The 25,303-nt window shown below is 29.8% G+C and overlaps 1 protein-coding gene across 2 annotated transcripts in view; it reads left to right on the top strand.

The window, feature by feature from the left end:
• LOC118195735 (uncharacterized) overlaps nucleotides 1-23,431 on the top strand; it is a 111,814-nt gene extending 88,383 nt beyond the window's left edge. The window contains exons 11-13 of one of the 2 annotated variants that reach the window (XM_085813265.1): nucleotides 7,611-7,745; nucleotides 8,595-8,687; nucleotides 10,663-23,431. In XM_085813265.1, coding sequence (XP_085669391.1) covers nucleotides 7,611-7,745; nucleotides 8,595-8,687; nucleotides 10,663-10,842 — 408 coding nt within the window. In that variant the 3' untranslated portion in view covers nucleotides 10,843-23,431. Of the gene's footprint in view, nucleotides 1-7,610; nucleotides 7,755-8,594; nucleotides 8,688-10,662 lie in introns of both variants that reach the window. The other variant, XM_085813264.1, reaches the window with a different exon arrangement.
• Nucleotides 23,432-25,303: the final 1,872 nt, after the last annotated feature.

Raw genomic sequence — 25,303 nt, 5'->3', positions numbered from 1 at the left:
CTTCTTGATATGGATCCAGTGTCCTGAAACCGCAAAGTTTCCACAAATTGTAGATAATGCTGGGTGTTACATTGAGTTCTGTGGCCATATGCACTTGTGATTGGTCTGCCTTCAGTCTGTTGGCAATTCTTTATCTCATTCCTTTATCCATTCGTTTCTGGCTACTCATTTTACCTGATACCCTATAAAATTAGATCAACTATTACAAAAAAAAAGACAGTAAATATCTTAAAGGAGTACGAACACTCAAGTCGCCGTAAAACCCTTGTGCGCTCGTATCCTCTCCACAATCACTGCTCAGTTGGCAAGCGTGTGTATGCTTACATACTCAACTCTGAATATTTGCATAATTAGTACCTTTGGTTTAATAATTTAGAAAAAAATAGACATGATTTGTAAATTCTCTTAATTTTGCACGTAAGTGTATGTGACTGCCTGATTCTCTTATGTATCAGAACTGAATCAATGTAGCCTACCAGCCATAGAGTAAAAATGATAATTTCTTTATCATTACATGTAATGTAATTTTTAAATTTTTTTAGTATTGGAAAGGAATCAATATTCTCATGATTTATTTCTTGATAAACTTTAAATAATTTTTCCCAGCTTTTTTATTTTGCTTACATGCTTATCATATAATTTTGTTCCCATTTGTTTGCTCACTTATGTTGCTGTATTTTCTTGTTGAACTGTGTATTAGTGGAGATTTGAACTAGGCTCTAAATGGTCTCAGTGTTCTGTATGGTGATAAATGATCTTGGGGGTGAAATTAAAGTCCGTTGTTTGAAGATGAGATTAGGGTCCATTGTGTGGAAATAAGCTGTCGTACCATCAGGTAAAAATACAGTTTGGCCTGTCTTACTAGTATTTGTATCTCTTTCCTAATTCAAGCATCCATTTCTGCTATATGATAATTGCCGGTAGTATGGAGAAAAAAAAACTGAGGCCATTTCCAAATTAAGAACTGTATTCTCTTTGTTTGAGATTACTGCTGTATACAGTGATTTATTTCCTAAAATAATGTGTGTAGGGTCAGTTTGGGAAAACGAGCTCAAAAAAATATACAGAAACCTGTGCCAAATATAAGGTTGTTACTTTGCTAATACAAGTATAACTGCAAAATCAAATAATTAGGCTGAAAGGTTGTTTTGTTAAATTACTAGGTTTTGAAAAGGTAAAATAAGTTGTCGTATGTTAATACATATTTTAGAAGTTTTGGTGTCTGTTTTTATAATACAGCATGTTTCAAAAAGAATATACGTATTTCGAATGCATATATTTATTAAACTGTATAACGTGCGAATATGAAACTTTACACACATGTGTACGAACCTCTCAAGTTCAGATTACAGATGTTCAATATGTCCTCCATCAGCGACACGAACAATATCACATCAATACTCAAATTTCTCCCATACTCGGACAAGCATGTTCGTCGTAACTGATGTTATGACAGTACGGATCCGGTCCTTCACCCCTTCCAGGTTCTGTGGGAGTGGTGGTACATAAACATTGTCTTTAATGAAATCTCACAGGAAGAAGTCACAGAGTGTCAAACTCGAGAACACAAAATGATTTCAGCTTCAGAGTAGCCATTTTAAACATGTGAGGGTTGCCATGTAAAACAGAAAGCAACTGACATCTGGTGACTATTAATATAAACTAGACTATGTATTCATTTCACCAATAGCCGAGCCGAGGTGCAGTGATCAATAGTTTGGACAAATTAACACTCTCTAATACATATGTTCTTTTTGAAACACGGTGTATGCATGTAGTCTGCACAGTTCCTCCCTTTCTTCTTTCCACATTTGGGAGTATATTTTTTTGTCTTCTAAAATTAATTGTATGTGGTTAACTTATTTAAGTAGTTTGCTTGTTTGTAAAATTTCTCAAATTGAGTTTCAACATCCTCATATCTAGACAGAAGAGAAACATGGCAAAGTAAAACATAAAATTAGCAGAACAAAAATCTTGTGTTCAGTGTAGATTTCAGTTGATACTAAATTGATTTCAAGAGCAAACAGGTACAGGTCCCTCTTTTATGTTGCTGCAACCTTGTGTTTGGCATAGATTTCAGTGAAGACTATCAATTTTGAGAACAAACAGCTACAAGTTCCAATGAAGAGGGACCCAGAAATTGATATCGTTTTGACTGAAATATAAATGCCAAATATAAGGTTGTTACTTTGCTAATATAGGGTTTGTAGCGGTCCTTACAGGTGTTTATAAGTCCTTATATTTGAAATAAAAAATAAAATATAAAAGCCCTTTATAGGTGCTTACTTTTTCTCTAAAGCACTTTTTTTTTTTTTTTTTATTTAAGTGCTTATTTTTTGCTTTTATATCGAATAGGCAAAATATTTTTTTTGGGGGGGGAGCAATGCATTATACGGTACAAAAGTGTTGGGGGTTCTCCCCTTTCTCCACAAAATCTCGACTATAGTAACTGTTACAGTTCGCAGCAAAGCAAGCAACTGACTTTTTGAGGAGGCTCACTTTCCAACCTGGATTGAATAGGACTAGAAGTTCTGCGGTCTACCAACCCAAGCGAAGAATGATTCTATTCCGGAAATTTAATACAGTCTGTTCAAAATTAGAATGAAAAACACTCCAGATTGGTAAATCTCTTTATTAATCAATATGAGTATGACAGGGATATCGCATGGAGTGTGACGTATCCTGCTCAGTGATAAATATGCCACATAGTGCAAGCCTGTGAAACTGGACAAAGCAAAAGGGCGTTTTCCTTTATTGTTATTTCCTCCCTTTCTTCTTTCCACAATTTATTCTCCGAATACCGGCAGCAGTTCATTCTGATTGAGTAATATCACGTGCAGAAGAATTAAGGCACACGTATTGCACAATATCGTTTGCGATATTTCATAGAGATAAGAGAGTTTTACTGTGCTTGCTAAGCAGATTATTTTTCAGTTCCATTCGGCTATTTTTATTTGATGTACATATCGAAATGTCAAAACCATTATTTAGCTGAAAAATCTAAAGAATGGCTAACCCCCTTCTTCTTTTCAGAAAATTGCCTTTTTTTTTTTTTTACTTAAATTACTTTGCTTGCAATATCTGTTAAGGGAAAACTGTTATACAAGAAAATTTAGAAAATGTTCAGAATTTTGATTTGAATTATTTAAATATGAGTGGAAAAATGAATTATTTATTTTTCGGTGCGAAGCGAATATAATAAATATGTCTTTATTATTGTTTAGTTTCTCTGTTTTGAACCGAAATTTCTTCATTAAATCTTGTAATATAATTTAGTTCTACATAGTTTTTTTCTCTCATTGTAAACTAGTTCTGTAAATTGAAATTCTATTTTAAATTTAAAAAAAAAAAAAGAATGTAATTGTTTTCCTTGGTTGAGTAATGCTCATTCACTCTTCATAAATACTGAATTTCTCATATTTTAAATTACAAGTTTAATTTTTCTTTTAAGGTTATGCTGTTGTGTATAATGTAATCACGACAAGTGCTTTTTTTTAAAACTAAAATGTGGCTATGAACCCTGTAATAATATGTTCCTTATATCTGATTTGTTTACATTCTACACAACAAGCAAGACACCCACAGAGAATTGGGCTAGTAACACTCGGAATTTTTCTAGTGAAAAATGGAAAAGTCTCTGAACACTGGTAGTTCGGTCCGAGGTTAGAATCCTGTGAACCGGCTGGCTGCATGGGCATTTTCGCGGTTTTCCCCATGTCTAACGTGTATACGAGCCAGTTTCCCTTAGATAGTCCTCCACGAAGGCATCCCTCCCCTTAGGCAGATAGCCCTAGTGTGCTTTGCCATAATTAAATAAACCAAACTATCTAGTGAAAAATGGAAATTTGAAAACGGGGAGGATTTTTTTTATAGAGAATATTTTGTTGTTGTTTTACTAGTTTTCTTTTTTACTTCAAAAATAATTTTGCTGTGGTGTATAAAAGAACACTTTCCGCATAAAATATTTTGATGTGTTTATATAGCGAGTTCATTGCTGATCAAGAAATTTTCTTATTATTAATTTTTTTCCCATTATCTGTTTATATTGTGCTAATATTTTCTTTGTATAGAATTGCATTAAAAATATATAAGAGTTTTGCATTTAATAAATCTTGGATTTAATCTGTAATCTCCAAAATTCTCTAGTATTGCCTTTGACCAAATTATCAGAATTCTTTCTGCCATATTAAATTTTGGAAATGATTATAAAATAGAAGTAAAACATATTCTTTTGATTTATTGAATTGTCATCTGCAGTTAATACTAAATTCTTCATTTTCCAGAATTTTTTTAAAAATTTGTATTTTTTTTAAAGTGATTTTTTTTTTATTTACCTTATAGGAATATTCTTATAAATCTTGTTATTTATTATTCAATACCCATTGTGTTTTTTAGATCTTTTTCCCTCGCTAATATTTTAATTCATTTGTTTTGGGGGAAGGGTAAATTTGTAAGAATTAAAGACTTTCCAAGTTGTAGATTTTAGCTGCTGATATATATATCAGTTTTGAATAATAAAATTGATAGATTAATGACATACATAAAACGGATACATAATCAATCTATCAAATATCTGATTTGTACCACAACTTGAATAAGTTTTCTTGTTTAGATAAATATTAAAAAATCTTCTTAGATAGCAGAATGGTTTTAACTTTCAAATTTACCATTTTAGGTAAACAGTTCTAATTTAATTTAAAAAAAATCTCATTATTAAATCTAAAAATTGAATTTCTTAAGTGGTTCTAAATTCACACTAATATTATTGCAACACATGCCGTATTAAGATTTTCATTTTTAGTCATTGAAGTTATTTTAAGGTTATTTAACTTCTTACAAATTCCATATTTTAATACTAGAAATGTTTAAATATTTATTCTGTTTTCCAGTTACTCTACCTGATGTACTTTGGCATACATTTAATTACTAATACACATTTAATTAATAATGATAATTATGAGCATCTGCAGAGTTTTCATAATTAACAAAAGAAATTCGAACTCCCTTATATTAATATCTTGGGATTTTCAGTTTCCTTTTAATCCATTTCTTTTTCACTTATTGTTGCACTGTATTCAAGTTTTCATGTGTGTAAAATTTATATATTTTGTATTGTATTTATGCCAATGTATATTTAAATGATAATTTTTACAAATTCTTTCATCATAACTCTAGTTAACGGAAGATGTTTTTAACACCTTGGTAAAGCTTAATCTTCAGCTTATTTTCTAGCCTAGTTTCAGGCTGAATTATTTATAAGATTAATTATTTGAAATTATTTGTTAACAAAAATAGTCGCTAAATCACACTAATAATATTTCTAACTATTGTAATTTATAATGCAAGGAGTTCATGTGATTTAATATATTGTTCAGCCTAATTTCAAAAGGTTTTATGGTCAAGCAAAAAAGTCACTAAACATTAGTAGTTCGACCCGAGTTTCTAAACCAGAGATCTCCCAGCTTTTTCTTTTTTTGTACTTATTTACTGTATAAAAATATACCTTAAAAATTTCAGTTCATGAAGTAAAAGTACTTCTTTAATTTATTCTTTAAAAATATTGCAAAAATTTTCACCTTGTCATACCTTTTTATAAATCCCTCTAATAAGAAAAAAATAAGGAAAGAAATTAACTCGTTTTCGATGGTTGGTTCCTCGGTTCAAATTATATGTAACTTTTTCCAAAAGCATAGAGTTTATATGGATATCAATAAATTAAGGATTATTTCTCCATCTAATTTTCTTAATATGTTTATTCCAGAATTTTCTTCTCACACTGTAGCGCTTAACTTTATGAGTTTTCTATAATTATTCAATTTCTCTAGCCATGGCAACTTTGCATATTTTCTGAGAAGTAGTTATATTTTTAGCCACTGTATTTTAATTCCTGTTGACTATCAGTACATTACTCACTTGTTTCGCAAGCGCAAATATTTATTTTATACACAATTCTACGTAAAGTAACAATAAAACTTCAGTAATGCGGAGTTCCTGATCGATTGGTTGTTTTAGATTGAATCAAATTAAGCTTAATGTTAATGTTAATTAGCTTGTTATTAATTTAATTATACATTTCTAACTAATTATATATTCAAATAGTTCCAAGTATATTACACAAACTTTTGCATCCCAATTTTTAATTTTTGGTTAAAAAAATTAACTTTTATTTATTGAGAAGCCTGAGTGATTATATTTATTTGCAGTACTGTTTATCTAATTCTTTTCTTCTAGATAAATTTTAGAAAAAACTTCTTAGCATGATAATTTAAATTTATTTACAATTTATACATCAGTGCTCCAAATGCATAGTAATGTTGTTATAATAGATTTCATGCTAAGCTTTTTTTAAATTTAACTATTAATTTCTGCAAACATTTACATGATTACTTTAATTAACAAAAAATATTTTTAGCACACTTTAATATGAACAATCTTTTGCACGCCAGTGAACTCTATTAAATTTTCCAGTCTAGTTCAGACACCTTGACTATTATTGATGTAATTTATAAAAAAATATAATTGGTATGCTTTATAATTATTTAATTTATGATATTATTATAGAAAATGAAAGATGTTTATATTGCTAATATGTATATTTACCAATACCTTTTATTTTCTTTGTTAGCTCTCGCATTTATTACTGTTATTCAAGTAATTAGCCTGCTTGTTAGATATTTTTTACTTGTTCTTGTGATATGTAATTATATTTCTTTATTTTTATTTTTCTCTTGGCTACAGTTGGCTTTGAAAAGTTACATTGTAACCCTGTAGGCAACGGGGAAGAAATTTTGATTCGCGCAGTTGGACTATAGCAGGACCAGGGGGGGGATTTTCATTCGCGTGGTTGGAGTACACTCGTTTTGGGCACTTGTCCACTTTACCACTGGTCACAAAATACCAAGAAAAAATCGTATTAAGTTTACAAAGCATTTTTAAATAATTTAATTTTTACAGAACTGGGGGGGGTATATTTTATTTTTATGATAGCCATGAATCGAAAGTAGCAGCTAATATGGCATCAGATACATTATCACAACCTTTATATCCCATTGCTTAACACAACCAGCTATAGCTTAAGTTGTAAATGACCGAACACGAAAGGCTCCCCCCCTTTTTTTTTTCTGGTAATTTTTCAAATTGCATCTCCATATGGCTTCCATGATGGTGTATAATTTCATTTCATATCCATTTTTGCAAACTCAGGCGGGTGATAAAAATCACCCTTTCTTGAAAAATTGCAACATCATTTTTATTTGATGGTAAATTGAAGGTCATCATCAATTTGAATCCAAAGAAAATAATTCTCTAGGTTTGGAGTTTGATTTTTAATCTCAAGAATGCATGTGTGCTTTGCAAACATCAATATATGCATAAATTGGGGGGGGGAAATCAATCTTGGAAGTTCATGTGCAAGTTATTATTATGAGAGAATGAAACATGCAAAATTTTTTCTTGGTTATGGTTTTCAGTTATGTAATTACTTGATAAACACCACCAAACTTGAAGATTAATTGCTGGGCACTGATGAATCAACATGCACCTTAATTTGTTTTATAAAGTTTTTTTACAGAAAATTTATTTTATTATTTTTTTATTTTTTTATGATGTAGGAAAAATTGGTACTGTCTGCAGAACAGGAGATTTTACGTGTCCATGGTAGGGCAGCTCGTGCAATGGCAAATCAAACTGTTCCTCTGTCTGTGTGCAGCATTTTAAAGGATGAAGAAATTTACAATGTTCTTGAGGTAGATCAGGTAGTTAAAGTAATCTTGAGTTGGTTATTGTAATATCTGCAACACAATAATATATAGTATATGCAGTGATTAATAATATAATGCAATGTATTACATTATATTATTAATGTAATGTAATAATTATGTATTAATGTAATGTGTTGTGATATATGCAATAAATGTTTTAGATTAATTTGAAATACCTTAAATTGTACGTGTAATTTCTCTTTCTGTGTGAGTAATTTGTAGTATTAATTCATTGTGTTAAAAAAATTTAAGTTATTAGGAAGTACATAGAGTTTAGATTTGTTTAGTTTTTTTCCTTATTTACCTTTTAGCTCATATATCTGTGTGTCAAATTTTGTATAATTTAAATTGGTCTTGTATGTCAAAATCTTTAGGATTCATGACCATGTGTGTTTTATTTTCTTTCATGTGTTATTTTATTTATTATTTGCCCAAATAAAATTAAAAATTGAATTGTATGAAATGGCACTTTTTGGTTATTTCACAAAATTTGAAGTTTTTTGTTTTTATAATCATAATGTGTAAAATCATAAATTTAATCTTTTTAAAATGTTTAAAATAAAATTTTAGCCAAATTTTAAGGATTCTGATTATTAAGTATGCATTTTATATTATTGTTAGGCTTTCTTTCATTGTTAGACTTGCATATCCTGATTTCACCATAACAGTCAGTTTTGAACTATCAAAATTACTTTCTAACCTTAAAATAACATATGAATAAGAATGCAGTTAAAATTTAGGTTTAAGCAGGATATTAATTAAAAGTTTTTAACCAAGAGCTATAAATATATAATCCATTTTGAATTTATTCATTTGTCAATTTTTTTTTCATAGGATGACAAAGACAAAAACGTAAGATCTCGATATAATGGTCGCCTTTTTTTATCATGGTTGCAAGATGTTGATGATAAATGGGAAAAAATAAAGGTAATTAATTCATTTTATATAATATTTCAACTGAATTATAGATATTTTGATATCTTTTTTTTAATATGTAGTGACTAGATTAATTCTCTGCTGTTTACATAGTGCACGTTTTTATATGTTCTTAATTATTTCTATTTGTAAGTTATTTATTTATTTTTTTTTTAAAAGACCATTTTAAGTTTGAAACAATCATTTTAGCATAAATTTGTATCATCAGTAATTTGGCTCTGTAGCTGCCAAATTGCCTGCTTGGCTTGCATCTGAAATCGAAACATTTTACATAAATACATCCTTGAATTTATACCTACTAATATTTTATATGGGGAATCATTATTTATTATATTTTGCTTTCATCTCTGCATGTTTATCAAAACATGACAAATTGAGTAGTGACTCATATAGCAATGCCTAAACTTTGTGTGTGTGTGTGTGTGTGTAAGTAAATGAATAACGAAAAGTATGGTAACCTTTTATGTTGACATTAACACTTAGCAATGATTGCAGATTTAAGTTAAATGTGCTAAGAAATATTGACGAGGAAAAATTTCTTTCCATATGCTAAAAATAAATTTTGTTAATGATACTCATAGGCCAAAAGGTTACATTTATTGCCCTTTAAATTAAGAATAACTGATTTGTCATTCATGTAAACCAAGAGCCAGGGCTTGTATGGCCACGATGGGCTGCAGAATTTAGGACCCGCAGAGACTGCATCAGACAGTAAGATATCTAGCACCAGCCCTCCATAAGCCTTAAGTATAAATGGGAATTTATTTATTTAGGACTTAGATAAGCCTTAAGTATGTGCAAGAAATAGACATAATTATAATAAATAACTAAACTAACACAGTTCAGGCGTCTTAGTGCAGAATAGAAGCAAGATAAAATTTAGCGGAACAACTTGTCTTTAGTCGCCAATCTACATAGGCAAATGTGTATAGTAAACGATAGCTGGATTTTATGATAGTAGCTGCAAATTTTAATGGTTTTTGAATATCCCAAACGAAAGGTGAAATTTTCAAGTAACGGATTTTGTAAAGAAATGTGGAGAAGAGGTAATAAATGAAGATGATATAAAAGAAGTTTTTCATAATGATGACAATGCTCCTCAATCATCAATCAATTAATGGATGGCAAAATCTGTAGTATGGCTCTAGATCCAGAAAATACCGCTGCTGATGGTGAAGAAAGTGACAGAGAGAAACGAAAAAATTTTGATTGACAAATTAGTTGGAATTTTCGACATACCAATTACAGGACTTCTATGTAACTGAACAAGGAATTATGTCTGTCTACAGAATTAAAGGGAAAGTTTTAGCACCAAAAACAAAGCAACTTAACCAACATATAATGAAAAAGATGTTTTAAAGTAAACAAATAAATATTAAGCTTTTGTAAATGTTGATACCCTTTAGATCATATTTGCTTCATTATTTCATAAATCATGATTTCATATTTTAATTTGATAATTTCTACATGTCATTTTATTAGATTTAAACCGAGGATCTAATATCCAGAAAAATCCGGAATCGTGGAAGTCCGGATGAGTCTGGATCTTGAACTCTGTACAATATTGTATTTTTTGTGTATTCATAATTAAAAAATGTGGGAGGGGTTTTTTTATGTAATAATTTTCAAGTGCAGTTATATTTTGTATCTGTCAAAAGCAAGTTTTTTTTTTTTTTTTTTTTTTTTTAAAATAATAATAATAATAATAATAATAATATTAGGGGGAGCAAGAATTTTATTTATTGCAGGAAGCTGTGTCTATGGAAGCATACTAAAAACAGCTTTTCATGCATTCATAATTGAGAAATGTGGCAGATGTTTAAAAAAAATTCAGTAATTTTCAAGTGTGATCATATTTAATATCTGTCCAAAGCAAGTCATGAGGTTTTTTTTTTGGGGGGGGGAGAAAAGTATATGAGAAATAACAATGTATGTATGCTTTCATTTTTTAATTTATTTATTACAGGAGGCAATGTTACTAAGGCATCACAATGAAGCAGAATCATTGCATGCAGTGCAGAAGCTTGATTGGGAATGGAAGATGAAGGAGCTAGCCATGTGTGATATGAAAACATCTCCTGTAATTGATGATATTTTTGTACCAATGGTACATGTCAGTGACGATTTTGATCTCTTACCTGCTTGAAGCTACCATTTGCTTTAGTTTAATATTATATTTTCATTTTCATAATTTTTTAAGAGCATTATTTTATTAAAACCAAGGAAACAATTAAGAATCCAGTTATTATTTGTTCATGAAGGAATAGTTACTGAAGTTATTTCTTAGTCATATTTCTCCAGTCAGTTCATTGTTGTGTTTTTTTTTTTATGTAACAATCACATGTGATTGCCTCAGTTGGACTGGTTAAAAAAGTCACTTAGCTGTGGAATTCAGCATTTTCAGAGGCCAAATCATGAGTAGTAGTTGTAATATTTCCTCCATTATTTCATCTGTTCATTAGTGAGAATCTTAGTGGAACTGAATTGTATGCATGCAGCCATAATAATGTAAAAAAAATATATAGCGTCAATTTCAAGGCAATTTTATCATCATGACTAGTAATTTTTATATTGCTTAATATACAATTTTACAGTTATTCTGTTAGTTCATTTGTGTAAGTTTCCAAGTTCCAAAGCTATGATTACTAGTGTCCTGAGTTGTATTGCAATATCAGAAGGGAAAAAAAAAAAAAAAAAATTACTTAAGAGATCAGAAACCCTCTAAGAAATTTTTATTATTTAAAAGAACATAATTTTAAAACTTGTTATCCATGCTTTCAAATTTTGTAATTGGAATATTGCTTGAAAAATTAATTTAGTGTTTGTTATGAAGTCCTTGGGTAATATGATTTTCTGTTTTAATCAGTCAGAATTTTCTCTATGCTATTAAAGAACCTGTAAAATTATCTCATGTGCACATGCTGTGTATTTGATTTTTTAACAGGGTTGCCACGCTACCTGGAAAACCGGGAGAACCGGGAAAAGTCAGGGAATTCGAAAATTGACCAAAAAATTCAGGGAAAAGTCAGGGAATTTAAGTATTTTTGTCAAAATCTGGAAAAGTCAGGGAAGTTCATACAATGATCCCGCCAAAAAAAGCGATTTTTGCGCCGACGTCGGAAGAGATAACTTTTTTGGCGAATTGCCTATCACGTGAGTGTCTGCTGGCATAGAGCCAATTTTCGCAGCTCCAATTTGATTGCCTTTTAGAAAGGCAAAGCAAGTTTCCCGCAACTTTTGGTTTTTAGTAAAGTACCTGTTCTCGTATAAAACAAAATGGGTTTAATCTTAGTATACGGTACCATGGAGGTTAGCATCAAAGAATATGTATTGTAAAGAAGGGAAACCTCTCTGCAACAGACGTGGCTCCGTTCCATCATAGAGGGAAACAGCTGTGCATGCGTGATATATCTGCCGCCAAAGCTGGAAACCGGTGTCGAAGTTCGAAGGTCACGTTATCAAGAGTTCATTAAATGAATATCCTTTAAAATTTCTTTAACCACTTGCGCTAAAAAGACGTTTTGTCTCAAACTGCGAGCGACGTGAACACCACGTCGATAAGCATTTATCGCAAAAATGAAAATAACATGGTGCACACGTCGCCTAACAATGAGATTGTTTATTTCTCGAGTTACAGCTCTGGATTGCATTTGCAGATGCGGAGCGGCGTAAATGAGACACTTTACCACTTGCTATATTGTAGCGCACGGCACCGCAACCGTGAAGTTTAGTCTTAGCGCAAGTAGTTACACTCTAAATTAAAAGAAAATATTTTTTTGTGCAAGTAAATTAATTCATAGGTTAGTAATTTTAAGGGGGGGGAATATACAAAAATCCGTTTTTAAAGTTATTGCGAAAAATCCAAGAAGAAACGTCCTTTGATAAAACATTTCTTCGTGGATTTTTCGCAATAATTTAAAAACGGATTTTCGTAGCTTTCTTTTTGTCAAAGAACGTTTCTTCTTAACACGTTTCTCAATTTCCGGTACACATCGCAGAGAGGGAAATTCTGGCCGCCAGGTTCCATCGCCAAATCCCTTGGCAAATTTTCCCTCCGCATTCTAGCGGCGTAATAGCATTTTACTTGTATGGAAAATTTTCTTCTTTACATATACCAAAGAATTAGAGATTCTTTGCATAGACGTTTTTTGGTTAAAATAATCTCCATGTATGGATTTGGCGACATGGTGATGCGCAGTAAACGGGTCATTTTGGTCTTGGCGACAATTTTCAAAATCGTGCCAAAGCCTTACCGTATACTACAATTTTACCGCAAAATCTTTTTAAACTTTTCTTTTTAATAAATACCTTGCCATTTTGCAGTAAAATAAAAAATAGTAATCTGTCATCTAGGCTAACCATGTAATATAACTATATTTGCTAAAATATCGTTGATTATTCTAATTCAATTTTTAAGTAATTATCTTTATTTTTATGTTATTCATATAATTTAATGATGCTTCTTCCCTCTAAATTTATTAATTATTAGTAAATAATATTTCTAAATTTCAGGAAATTTTCTCTGGCATAATCTTGAAATTAATTCTAGCAGTCTGATGACATACCATCACGAAATTTAATGCACATATTTTTTCCTTATGTATGCTGCGAACTAAATATAAAATACCTCAATTTATTAAAATAGATTTCTTTGTTTCGTTTAGCTGCAGAATGTCTGCAAAAAAAGCCTTATTTTATTCCAGATTGGGAAGATTCTAATCTCAACCTTCAATGAAGAAAACAAGAACTATTATAATTATATTTGTGTTTTCAAGTGTTAAGGTGCTTTTTAAGAACATACCTCACACAAATTAAATTTACCTAAAATCTAGCCTAACTATTTAGCATTGCGTTGTGATTTATAAGGACCGGATTAGCCTCGTGTTGAACTGGTGATGATCATGAGTAATAATTAAATAAAACATACATTTGTTATCCAATGTATATATCTTAAATTTTATTAAGTTTCTTAAGTGGAAAAGTAAACAAAATTATCAAACAAAGTATACCAAGAATAATTAAGAATAAATGTCCTCTGGGATTTATTGAATAATTAAGTGAATTTGCTACACAATACAAGTAATACCATAATTTACCTCTTAGCGTATCCAACGTACATTACGCGGATAGACTGGAATTTTCTTGAAACGCACCTGGAAAACCTGGAAAAGTCAGGGAATTTCATTCTCCTGTTTGAGTGGCAACCCTGTTTTAATCTCCATTATTCAAATTTTATTAATTATATACACTCTGTTCATGAGGTGATTAGTACCATGGCTTTTCAAAAAGCATGTCACGGTCAAGACTTTTGTCGAGGATTTCCAGTTATGGGATAAATAATTATGTTTTAAATACTAAAAAATAATTAGTAATTGATTAAATACTAAAAAATAATGTATGGTGTACCTCTTTAAATATATTTCTACAAAAGTGTATGTCTAAATTTTTACTGTGGGATATCTAATTTATTAAGATATAAATAATAAACAATTAAATTATGTATATGTTTTGCTTTGTTTGCTTTTGCAGAAGATTTTATGGCTATGTACAGTTTATTTTCCTCTCTTTGTCATACATATACACTATTCTTCCTTAGCTTTTGCTTAAAATTTAGGAAAAATTTTGCTTTAAAATAATCTGTTAAATTATTGATGCATAGATATAACTTTTAAAGGGATTAACAAATTATAAATATTATATATAATTTCACAATAACTCTTTTGTTTCAAATATGGGTTTTAATTAAAAGGGCAACTCTTTTCTTTTTAGCCCAAAAATGGCTATTAGTCTCAAAACACGGTTTTATATTTCATTTTTCATTTAAGTCTGTTGCCATTCAGAATAATTTAAAGTGTTATTCTTTTATGTTTAATCTTGTTTCTAATTAATTAAAAAACTAGATTTTAAAAGCAACAGATGGAATTCTCTAATTTTTTTAATCTGTTTGACTTAAAATGCATTTAAATCACGATAAGATAATTTAAAAATATTAAAATATTTTTATACAATTAAGATATGTAATGTTTGCATGTTAGTCTAAATGCATATTCATGTAATATCCTATAAAAACTTTTATTATTCCACCTGGGCCGTGTATGTTGATAAGCTCTACAGAAAAACTATATTCACCCTTTGTTACACAGGTGGGCCAGTTAATATTTCAGTTATAAAGGCATCTTTTTTAATATTATTTAGTAAATAAAACATTTAAATAAATAACATGTATGCCAATCAATGAAATAAAAATCTATTCAATTTAATGAAAATTCTGGAATAAAATATATTTGATAAAAAAAGAAAACGAAACTTGCATTATGAATATTTTTTTATTCGGACATATCATATTCTTCATTATTTTTCTGGTTATAACAATTTGTACACGAATAACCTATTTGTTTCATGTGATTTTTACAGAGTGAACAGATTATAGTTGTTCGAATTCTCCGTCATTATATTTGCTTAATTCTTCATCTGATAACTGTTGAAGAAGTCTTGCATAATCATCAGGGTGAACTATATTTTTTCTCCTTGAGAACCTGAAATAAATATAAGAAAGTCAGCTCATTTATTGTATATTAGTAAATAATTGAAAGATTGAGAAATTAAATAATTCTAAACTATTATGAATAGTAATATTACTTTCTAATCATGCTAAAATTAAAAAACAAACTATGAAGTGTGAAAACAAATACTTACATTGTTACGCAAATGTAGCACCTTGTGCGCCATTAAATGAAACGCGGGAAACTTTGACATTCAACGTTTTAGGCCTTCCTTTTCTGAAACAAATAAATGGACAAAGGTTAGGTTAGGAGTAGGTGTTAGTCACGTGATTTTCATGGAATTTGTGAAAAGGTTTTCAAGAACTGTAGCACACTGTGCGCCACCTGTGTAACTAAAAGTTAAACTTTTAAAAAACCCTTTTTGACAATTGTTAAAATCTGAACAACTTCAGTTTATATATATTTACTTTTAGCTGTTTAAGTTTTTAATTTTTAAAAAAGTTTGACAAATTTTCCAACAGTTCTAAATATTTGAGATGGTTTTCTTTGAGAGAACTGAATATAGATAGGTTATGGAATTAATATTGGCAAAATATGCATTGCATCAGATTAATATGATAATTAATCCTTTCTTATCCATTTGTAAAACAAGTGGTAGCTGATTTTTGGAGTCAAAATGTATTACAATTTTTTTGCAATAAAAGATAAATATTCTTGTAAAGCTTATTACATGCTGAAGAAATATTTATTTTAAATTTGCATGAGGTGGTATTGTCAGTTGCATTTTAAATGTATTAAACATAAGTTCTTAAAAGCTAAAATACTTAAAAGTAAAATTCATTATTTATTTTCTTAGTGTCTCACAAGACTGTCTTACTGTATGCAGTCTCAATCAAAGATTCTTACAAATCCTTCATGTTATTGATATTGAATCAAAATTAAATTAATTCAGTTTAAAAAAAAATATCATCAGTTTGAAGAATGTAGTCATTACTGTGAAATCCAGATGGCCAATTGAAATGTTTTCTATGGGTAACAAAAAATAACATTTTCAAAAACAAAGCATGTGCTGTAAAATTCAAAATGCATTTTGTGATTTTTAATTATAAATTGTTAGCAATATACAGTAATTATTTCTTTAAAAATATCTTTTCCATGATTTTTTTATCTTAAATTTTGTTGATGAGTTTTAGTGTTTAATATGTTACATATTCCCCCCCTATTAAATGTACATTGTTTGTTATTAAATTATAAAGAATTCATATTTTGTATTCTAATGATTAATTAGCACTTTGCTCTGTAGAGATGTTATAAAGAAAGACTAACATATTAGCGCATCTTTCTGACATATCGGCAAAAAAAGATGGTTTATAACAAAGAGATATTTGCAAAAAATATGATGTGTGTATTTTGCATTTTAATTGGATATTTATGCTAAAAATGAATTAACAAACCTGCTTATGTGAAATTTTGTTTGTTTCATTCTGATGGAAATTTTATGGTGACTGCTTTAAGAACAGATTTCAAAATAGTAGTTCTCTTCAGTGAATTTGTGCAAAGTAATGTATTCTTATAGAAATTTTACCATATTTTCTTAATAAGGTAGTTGCGCTAATAAGTAAGTACCAGAAATGGCAGTAAAAAAAATTTGGTATTTCAGTATGTCAAACACAAAATTGAAAGTGCTTATTTGTTAATGTGTTTCAATGCACGATTTTTGTCTTTAGAGAGTATTATTAAATGGTAATAATGTACATTTTTTTTAATTCAAAAAAGAATAGCAGTTTTTTGCACCACTTAACTGTACTGTCTTGAGACCAGATTTAGGTAGTTAATTAGGAATTTCTATCCTCTATATATCTTTTGATATAATTTTAATAGACTAAGTTTGTTTTAAATAAATATCTATTTATTGTTCAAAATGTAATCAAAGTAAAATATAATGTAATATGCAAATGACTGTAGGTAAATTTAAAACCCTTATGAGACCCATCTATGCAAAACTTAGTTTTCTGAGAAGCACATTCCTTCCAGAAGTACAAAAAGACCCCACAATAGTACACTGTATCGAAACAGAATTTCTCTCTCCTTGCAATACAGAGCTGAGCTGCCAACCTAGGTTTTTCTCCAGAATCTCAAAATATTAACGGCTATGTGCCTGTTGTTGTGGCTAGAGACTTCCCTTCGAAACTAATCTTGGGAGTAAGCCATTTTTCAGGAAAATTCTTCATTGTTGTATATTGTTAGATCTGATAAGGCTGTAACTACAGTGCATAGCATGGCTCAACATTACTTTCGTACTGTTTTATTTAAAAATTTCTTATGTATTGCTTATATAATTCTTGAAAATTTTGTTTTTTGTAATTTATACATTTTTTAATTTGCAGAATTATGTTATGCCTTTTTTTTATCAAGTATGTCTTAGAAAAATATATCTCGCTATAAATGCTCCTAGCTGAGAAAAGTATTTTAAACCATTTTAAGCACAAAGGGACTGTTAGCTGCATTTTTTTTTCCATAGATAGTTACAGTTCTGTTTCTGTAACTGGCTCAGGAAGCAAGATGTTCAGCTCTTGAATGAAAAATTAATTCCTCATATATTCGCATATCCTGTGGATTTGAAGTATTAGGCTGTTTTGTAGAACAAGTCCAAATATTTATGGAGCTCAGTAACAGGTCAGCATTTTCATTAGTTTGAGATTTTAGTTATGTTAACCCTCTGGCTGCTCATCCCGGATTTCCACGGGCAACTCAAATGTAGCAAAATCTGCTCATCCTGCGGTTTCTTCCTTTATTGAAGAGCGCATCCCGTTTAACCACTGGAATAAATTATATACAGTATTAGATATTTAGTTTACGTTTTGGCCAACAGATAGCATTAGTTGTCTACTAAATTGCGGCGTTTGAAGGCACGTGGTATTACCTCTCAGACTTCACTTTTTTCTGCTTTTTTCTTACAGAAATGGCTGCTAGAAAACATTCAGCAATTATCTTGATTATTTAATGAAATTATTGAATTATTAATTAGATTTATTGATTAGATTCATTATTAATTACATTTATTGAATCTGGAAGTTGGACTTTGACTTGAGACCTGTTTTGAACTCCATCATACTAAACTGCATTTCTAAGATATTTTTTCCTCCTCCCTTTTTTTTTCTTCATATTTTCTTAAATTTTATACATTTTATTTTTTTATATTTTCGATAAATAGAAATTAACTGTAATTTGACTGAAAACTATTTAAAAAAAAATTTTTTTTGGTGATAATATCTGAAATTGATTTTTCTGGCAACTTAATTTCTCATGATAAAAATCTATATAAAAATATTTTCTAGAAAGGAAATTTTTTTTTTTTTTTTTTTTTTTTTTTGAAGCGTTTTTGGTCTACAGATTGAGCAGTCAGAGGGTTAATGGTGTCTAACCTTTTCTTTAAGTGGATTTTGATCTGTGTACAGTACAAGGCAATTCAGTGTTCTGTAAAGGTAGTTAGTTGTTTTGGAGACATTCATTGCTGATAGTATGAGAAATTTTGTTTATTATAAGAGGGTTCACTTAATTAACTGCTGAAAAGTGTTTACTCAATTCAGTTATTAAGAAATATATTTTGTATCTCCTTCATGGAGTACAAAGAAGGAGGTAAAACTGCATAGTAGAAAAATGGGTCCAAAAATGTCGGGATCATTAGATGGCACTGTGGTTGTCTCTTGGCCATTCCAAATGTAAACATTTATATGCCTTGCCTGTAGCTGTGTAACATGTTTTTATGCGATGGATTATGTTTATAGTTTTATGTACAAATTTTTAAGTTTGTTGGATAACATTCTATTAACTGCACTTTGGATTCTGTTCCCTAGAGATTATATTTTTTATTCTTCAAATTAGGAAGTATAATTTACAGCTCTCATGTTTAAAGGATTGTTGTACTTGTTATTGAGTGATAAATCTGAAGATCTTTTTTTAATCCCCCCATGAAAAATAATCATATTACTATTAATAATACTTAGTGTATACATGATAAATTTAATTAGGTTCTACCCCTTTCTCATTTTGTAAAATGCTTATATCTTAACACAGTTTGGTGATATAAAGTGTGGCGAAATTTGAATGAACGTTATGTAGAATTTTGTGCTTCAGTCTGTAAATTTTCTTTTTTGTCATGAGTTATTTTTTAATCGGATGTCATTTTAATTTTGGTATTTTTATCATTTTCTGTTAAAAATTTCCATGTCATTCATTATTGTTTTTAGAAAGACTGGTATGACAAGATTCTGAAATAGTGTTCAGATTTAAATTTAGTCAAGTAGTCCGAATACTTGGTTACTCTGAACTCTATTGTCTTATTATTAATAATTAAATATAAAGAACAGAGGCAGTAAAAATATATTCAAACTGATTCAATATATCTTTAATTATTACCCTATTTGTGTTTTTGAATTAACTTCTAATGAAAAAATTGCAACATTTTCAAAAGTACTGTAGATCTTTTGTGTTTTAAAAGTACATATACCAAACCCAAACGATATGTATGCAAATGTTGAGGTGTTGTCCATGGTTAAACTGTGTATTACTCTCATTACCTGCAATAATGTTCTCTGCCCCCCCCTTTTTTTTTCAAATGAAGTCATTAATTAGTCAGTAAGTTTTCAAAGTAAATCAGTCTATTTCTTATGTTTAGAAAACATTTACCATAGTTATAATGAGCTATTTTCTCCCTGCCAAGTTTCAAATTAGTACATGTATCTTTTTTGAAAAAATTGTTTCACATATTTGATCTTGTACTGGAAAAGATCTCCTATTTTTTATTTATTGAATTGATTATTTAATGATAAAGTGTTTATTATTATTTTGAGAGGGTGCCTGTTGTTAACACATTGTATTATTAATGACAGAATATCCAAATTGATATATATTTCATACTCCTAACCATCTTAGAACTATGTGTTTGAACAAAGGCTGTTTTAAATTAATACCACAAGAATCTTAAAGTAATCATGGGCTAAATATTTGCTAAACATACCATATTAAAAGGCTCACAGTCCCAAGGCACAACTTAAATTGATTTTCAAGAGTACAGAAAATGCCTTGAAATATTAGGATCAGTTTGAGCATAAATAATACCTTTTTCAGCTATAATCTAAAACACTGAAGAGAAACAGAAAGTGTGGCCTGTTTTCAAGAATGTGTTATTTAATATTTAAAAGAAATTGTTAGAAAATTTCTCTTTTAAAATTTATTCAAGGTAGCAATTGAACCCTAGAGTAAGCAAACTTCAGAATTTGTGCTACTCGCTATTATATGTTTTATGTTAAAATAAATATTTTTTGGTGCTAAGAATAAATCAGCTGGACCATAATGTATATTAAGTGATCTCATTCACTAAGATTTATTATTTTGGCAGTGCCATAATGTTAGTCATTGCTAATCTCTATTATCTGAATTTGTAATGTTTATTTATGGTAGTATATTCTGTGAAGTACCTTTATGTTTATCCTTCTGAATGGAAATGCTGTAATTTTGTCAGAAGGGCTGAAATTCTGAATTAAAATCAATAATTTTTTAGAGTATTTTTGAGGAAAAAATTTATTTCATACACTTCTCTTATAAAGAAAGTTGCAAGAAGAAAGGAAATTTCTCTTGGAACTTGTTAAAAAAAATTTTTTTCCCCTCTTCTTGCTAATCTCATGTAAACATGATATGAAAAGCTGTTTTCTTTCTTATGTTCTTTAACATTCATTATATGTTTTGTGCATCATAATTTTTCAGTTTAGACTCCATAAATCAAAATAACTGCTGTAGTCTGCAACTTTAAGATATTTAATGCAGAGATAGGAAACATTTTTACTTATTGTGGCTTTTATAGAGTACACTGGTTTATGACATGCAAAGCTTAAGACTTGGAATTTTTGAATATATAATTTCTAATTGCTTTTCATCAATAATATGTTAACTTATGTTGAGAGGAAAGGTAAAGAAATCAGTAACAATCTCATTTCTAGGGAAGTGGGTATTTTTCATCGGACTCTTTGATTTCAGATCAACCAATGTAATTCATATCAAAATATTTTTTGTTGGATCTCTGTATTTACATTTTTTATAACCTGTTAAAATCATTGTGCAGCATACTGAGATCATTACATGTTATGGTTGTTTGTTTATTTTATAAACTTATGAAACATAAGGCCAAACAAAAGCTGATTAGTTGGCAGACAATTAGATATTAAAATTTAAAAGTATATTCTTAGAAGGCAATTATTTAAATTTTCAAATTTGGTAATTAAATGTATTCTTTATTTTTATAAAATTTAGGGAGACAGGTAAAAACTTCAAAGTTATGTATGTTTTATTGTAATGATTTTTAAAATATAAGCTTTTTTGTTAAATTAAAACTTTGTGCCCTGTGACAAATGTATTCTGTGCATTATTATGATTCCAGTTGTATTAAATATGTAAGAATGTGGATGTACATTTAATTTTTTCCAAGTTGAATGTGATTGTAAATAAAGTTGTTCTTTTTAAAAAAAAAAAAAAAAAAAGTTTTCTTTTTTTGAAAAAAATAACAAAATTTACGTATTATACATGTAAATTTCTCAAAATATGTCATTTATGTTGTACATATTTTAGAAAAAAATGGCAGTATAAATACAATTTCCTTTTGGTGTAAAAACTGTGCATAGAACAATCCTAAGGACTATGCCCAAAAGTCGATTTTATGTCCATAAAAGTAAAATCTGTAAAAGGAATGAAGAAGCCATACATGTGGGTCTGTTTGATCCCACCTTCAAGAAATGGAATGCTTCTCTTAAACCATGATTCATTATCATTTCATTTTTTCAGTAATTGTCATCAGGGCCAATGACTTTTATTTTATTCACTGGTTTATTTGTTAAATAATCACTTTTAATTATTATTTTGAGGATCATATTTACCGTTCACTCCTCATGTAAATTCAAATTTAGTGTACTCTCGTGCATAATTTTTATTACATTTTATCATCTTCAATTTCTGCTTTCTAAAAATGAAAGTCATTTTTTAATACCAAATGAACCTTATGAGCAAGATTACACCTTTTAAATATGTAAAAATTATTACAGTTTATTAGAAAACGGCAGTATTTGACATTTTGTATTGTAGTAATGATTTTGTATAATATATATGCTAAATTTGGGTATATTAGATTTTAAAGAATGTTATATTAATTTTAATGAAAATACTGCAAGATTACTTTAGAAAATGTAGGAGTAATAAATCATTTATGTATAAAAAATATAAAATAAACTAGCACTTACTTATATTTTAACTTTCTTAATATAATTTACATGCATTTTTATGGTAAATATAATTTGAGTTTTTCATATTTGTATTGATGTTTGTGGATAATTATTTGAGAATGTGGAATGTAAAAAAGTATTGAAGTATTCTCTTATAACATTTCAGACATTAATAATATGAGAAACTGATATACTGATGGTAGGATCAAATATACTCCATGCGCTGTCTTCTAGGTTAAATGAAATGTTTAAATTAAGATAAGATTCCAGATTCATTATGGAGTGACTGTTTTAGTCAAAAATAGAAAAGAATTCTGTGAAAATTATTTTTATGTAATAAGGAAAGTTGTATTTCTGTGTCATTTTCGACTGAGCAAAAAGTGACATCAAGTTACTTTTGCTCATTCTCGACTGAGCAAAAATGGTGTAAAAATAATGGTGTTCTGAAAACTTCATGAGCATTGATCACTGTCATCAATACATTGCAATGCATGTGTATTTCCACCAGCTTCATCAAATGTATTCATATTGTTATGAAATTTCCACCACGTGGTAAGATAGCTTCCCCACAAAGCAGGTTTAAGTTTGCCATAGGATGGCAGGGTTGTCAAGCTGATATACCATAGAGGCATGGAGAATTTTCTGGAACGAATTCTTATCGGTTTCCTGAACGCAAGCCAAAAGCTATATAAACCCTGCCTGTGCATGGAGTAGCAGTCAGTCAGTATCTCATCTAACGAGTTGATCGTTGGAGTATTGCAATTTGTAGTGTGGAGTCTCGAGTGTGCATAGACTTCCAAGGAAGACTGAACCGAGTTGGGAGCTGTACTGTGGTGCTTTGTTGTGAAGCTGCCTCCACTGTTATAGCTTTAAGGCTTGTCGTAATTTTCAACGACTGTAAACATGTTTTTGGAGCTGTCATGAGTAAAACTGGCTAAATAAATTGTGTTTTGATTCTTCATCAAGTGTTGTCATCAATTATTTCAAATCCACGAACCTGTGCAGAAAAATGCAACAATATGTAGGCTGATTGAAATGTTTTAAGAGAGTCTTTTATTCTGACTTGTATTGAATACAAGGTCTTAATTGTTTCTTATTCAAAAAAATTACATTCAGTTATGTCTTTTAATAGTTTTCTAAACAATTTAATAATTTAAAGTTTTTCGTGGCATCTCTTGTCATTGTGGCTGTAGGATTTTTTATTTCATAATCTGAAGAAAACCTTTCTTAGTAGCTGTTTCTCACTGCTCAGCGTGCCTACATCAGGCCTTTCTGATTTGTTCTAATCAGCAGGTCTCTCTAGACAAGTAGTAGCAGTGAAAACATTCAGTCTTTTGATATGAATCATGCTGATTATGTATGATCTTACTTCTCATTTTAACCTATGCCATTTGACATAAAATCTACCTGCTATTTACTAAACCTCTAGACTAACCAAGTATGTGACAAAATGAGAGATTAAAAAAAAAAAAATCAACATAAAGCTAACTGTTAGTGAAACGTAGATGTAGGCATTCGTTCAAATGAAAATTGCTAAAATCCATGAAAATGCGGTTTGCTCCACCACATAATATTCATTCAATATTTCGTTAGTTGACCAGAAATCCCGATGGCTTGGAAGCTTTCTTATTTCCCTTTGAATATTTATCCTGAAAAATATTATCATATCCTGAAAAGTCATAGGTGAAAATGTCTTACCTTTTGAGTTGCATATAAATGATTTTCAAAAACTAATTTATCTAAAAATTCAATAGTATAAAAAGATGTAAATATATCAATGTGTTTTCCATTTTCCATAGAGGTAATTTCTTCAGCTGGACTATAATTCTCAGGTCATAGAAATTGTAAACTATAATTACAATGACCTAAACACCTAGATCATGTAATTGTTCATGTTTTTAGCCCAGAAGTTTACAAGTTTAGACTGAATAAGTTTTTATCGTAAGGTTACAAGTTTTCTTATAGTCTTTCTCGCTAGCAGTAGTCCAGGTGGGACACGCATATGTAATAATAAGCCTAACAGATGTTACATAGATTCATGTCTTCAAATTGATACAAAGCTGATCATTTGTAAGCAGTGGGAAAAGTTTGAACATTATTCTACATGCTTTTCCACACACTTTGGCCATGTGAATGCACCAGGTGAATGATATATTAAGTATAGCAACGAGATAACTGACACTGTCTACTCTGGGAAGCAGGGTACCGAAGAGCCTTACATCTTTCGTGATAGCTGTCATCTTGCGGTATTTCCTAACCAGGAGAATTTTTGATTTGTCAGGTTGAATACTGATTTTCTATTTGCTATACCATTTCTCAATGGTGGGGATCTTTTCCTGTATTTTGACGATCTGAATTTAATAGCAACAGCCGTATCATCGGCGAAGCAAGCCAAGAGCATGTTGTGGTCGTTTCTAAATTTGGGGAAGTAGTTGACATACAGAGTGTAAAATATCGGCGCCAGGATAGAGCTTTACGGAACGGCCGCATTTACGCTTTTGACGCTGGAGATCTCATTTTCATGATTAACATCGAAGGTGCGACTTTCCAAGAAAGATTTAATAAACAGAACCAGACTACGAAGCAGTTCCAACTTGATCAGCGTAAATATGACACCTGGATGCCAGACACGGTCAAAAGCATTGGCCACATCTAGCATCATGATTGCAACACACATCTTGTTAAGAAGGGCTGAGCCGATGAACTCACTAAGGTGAACGAGCTGCGTATACATAGAAACCCTTTCTAAATCCATGCTGTTGATCAGCGAGGCACTGGAGGTCATTCTTGATGCGACTATAAATAAAACGTTCTAGAATCTTGCTGAGTGATG

Source organism: Stegodyphus dumicola, chromosome 3 (genome assembly GCF_044657685.1).
Source record: "Stegodyphus dumicola isolate Sdum_Otavi_A_Nest chromosome 3, ASM4465768v1".
In the NCBI taxonomy this organism is placed as follows: Eukaryota; Metazoa; Arthropoda; class Arachnida; order Araneae; family Eresidae; genus Stegodyphus; species Stegodyphus dumicola.
Note: the sequence above shows the minus strand (reverse complement) of the source record. Positions and strands in the feature narration are given on the sequence as shown.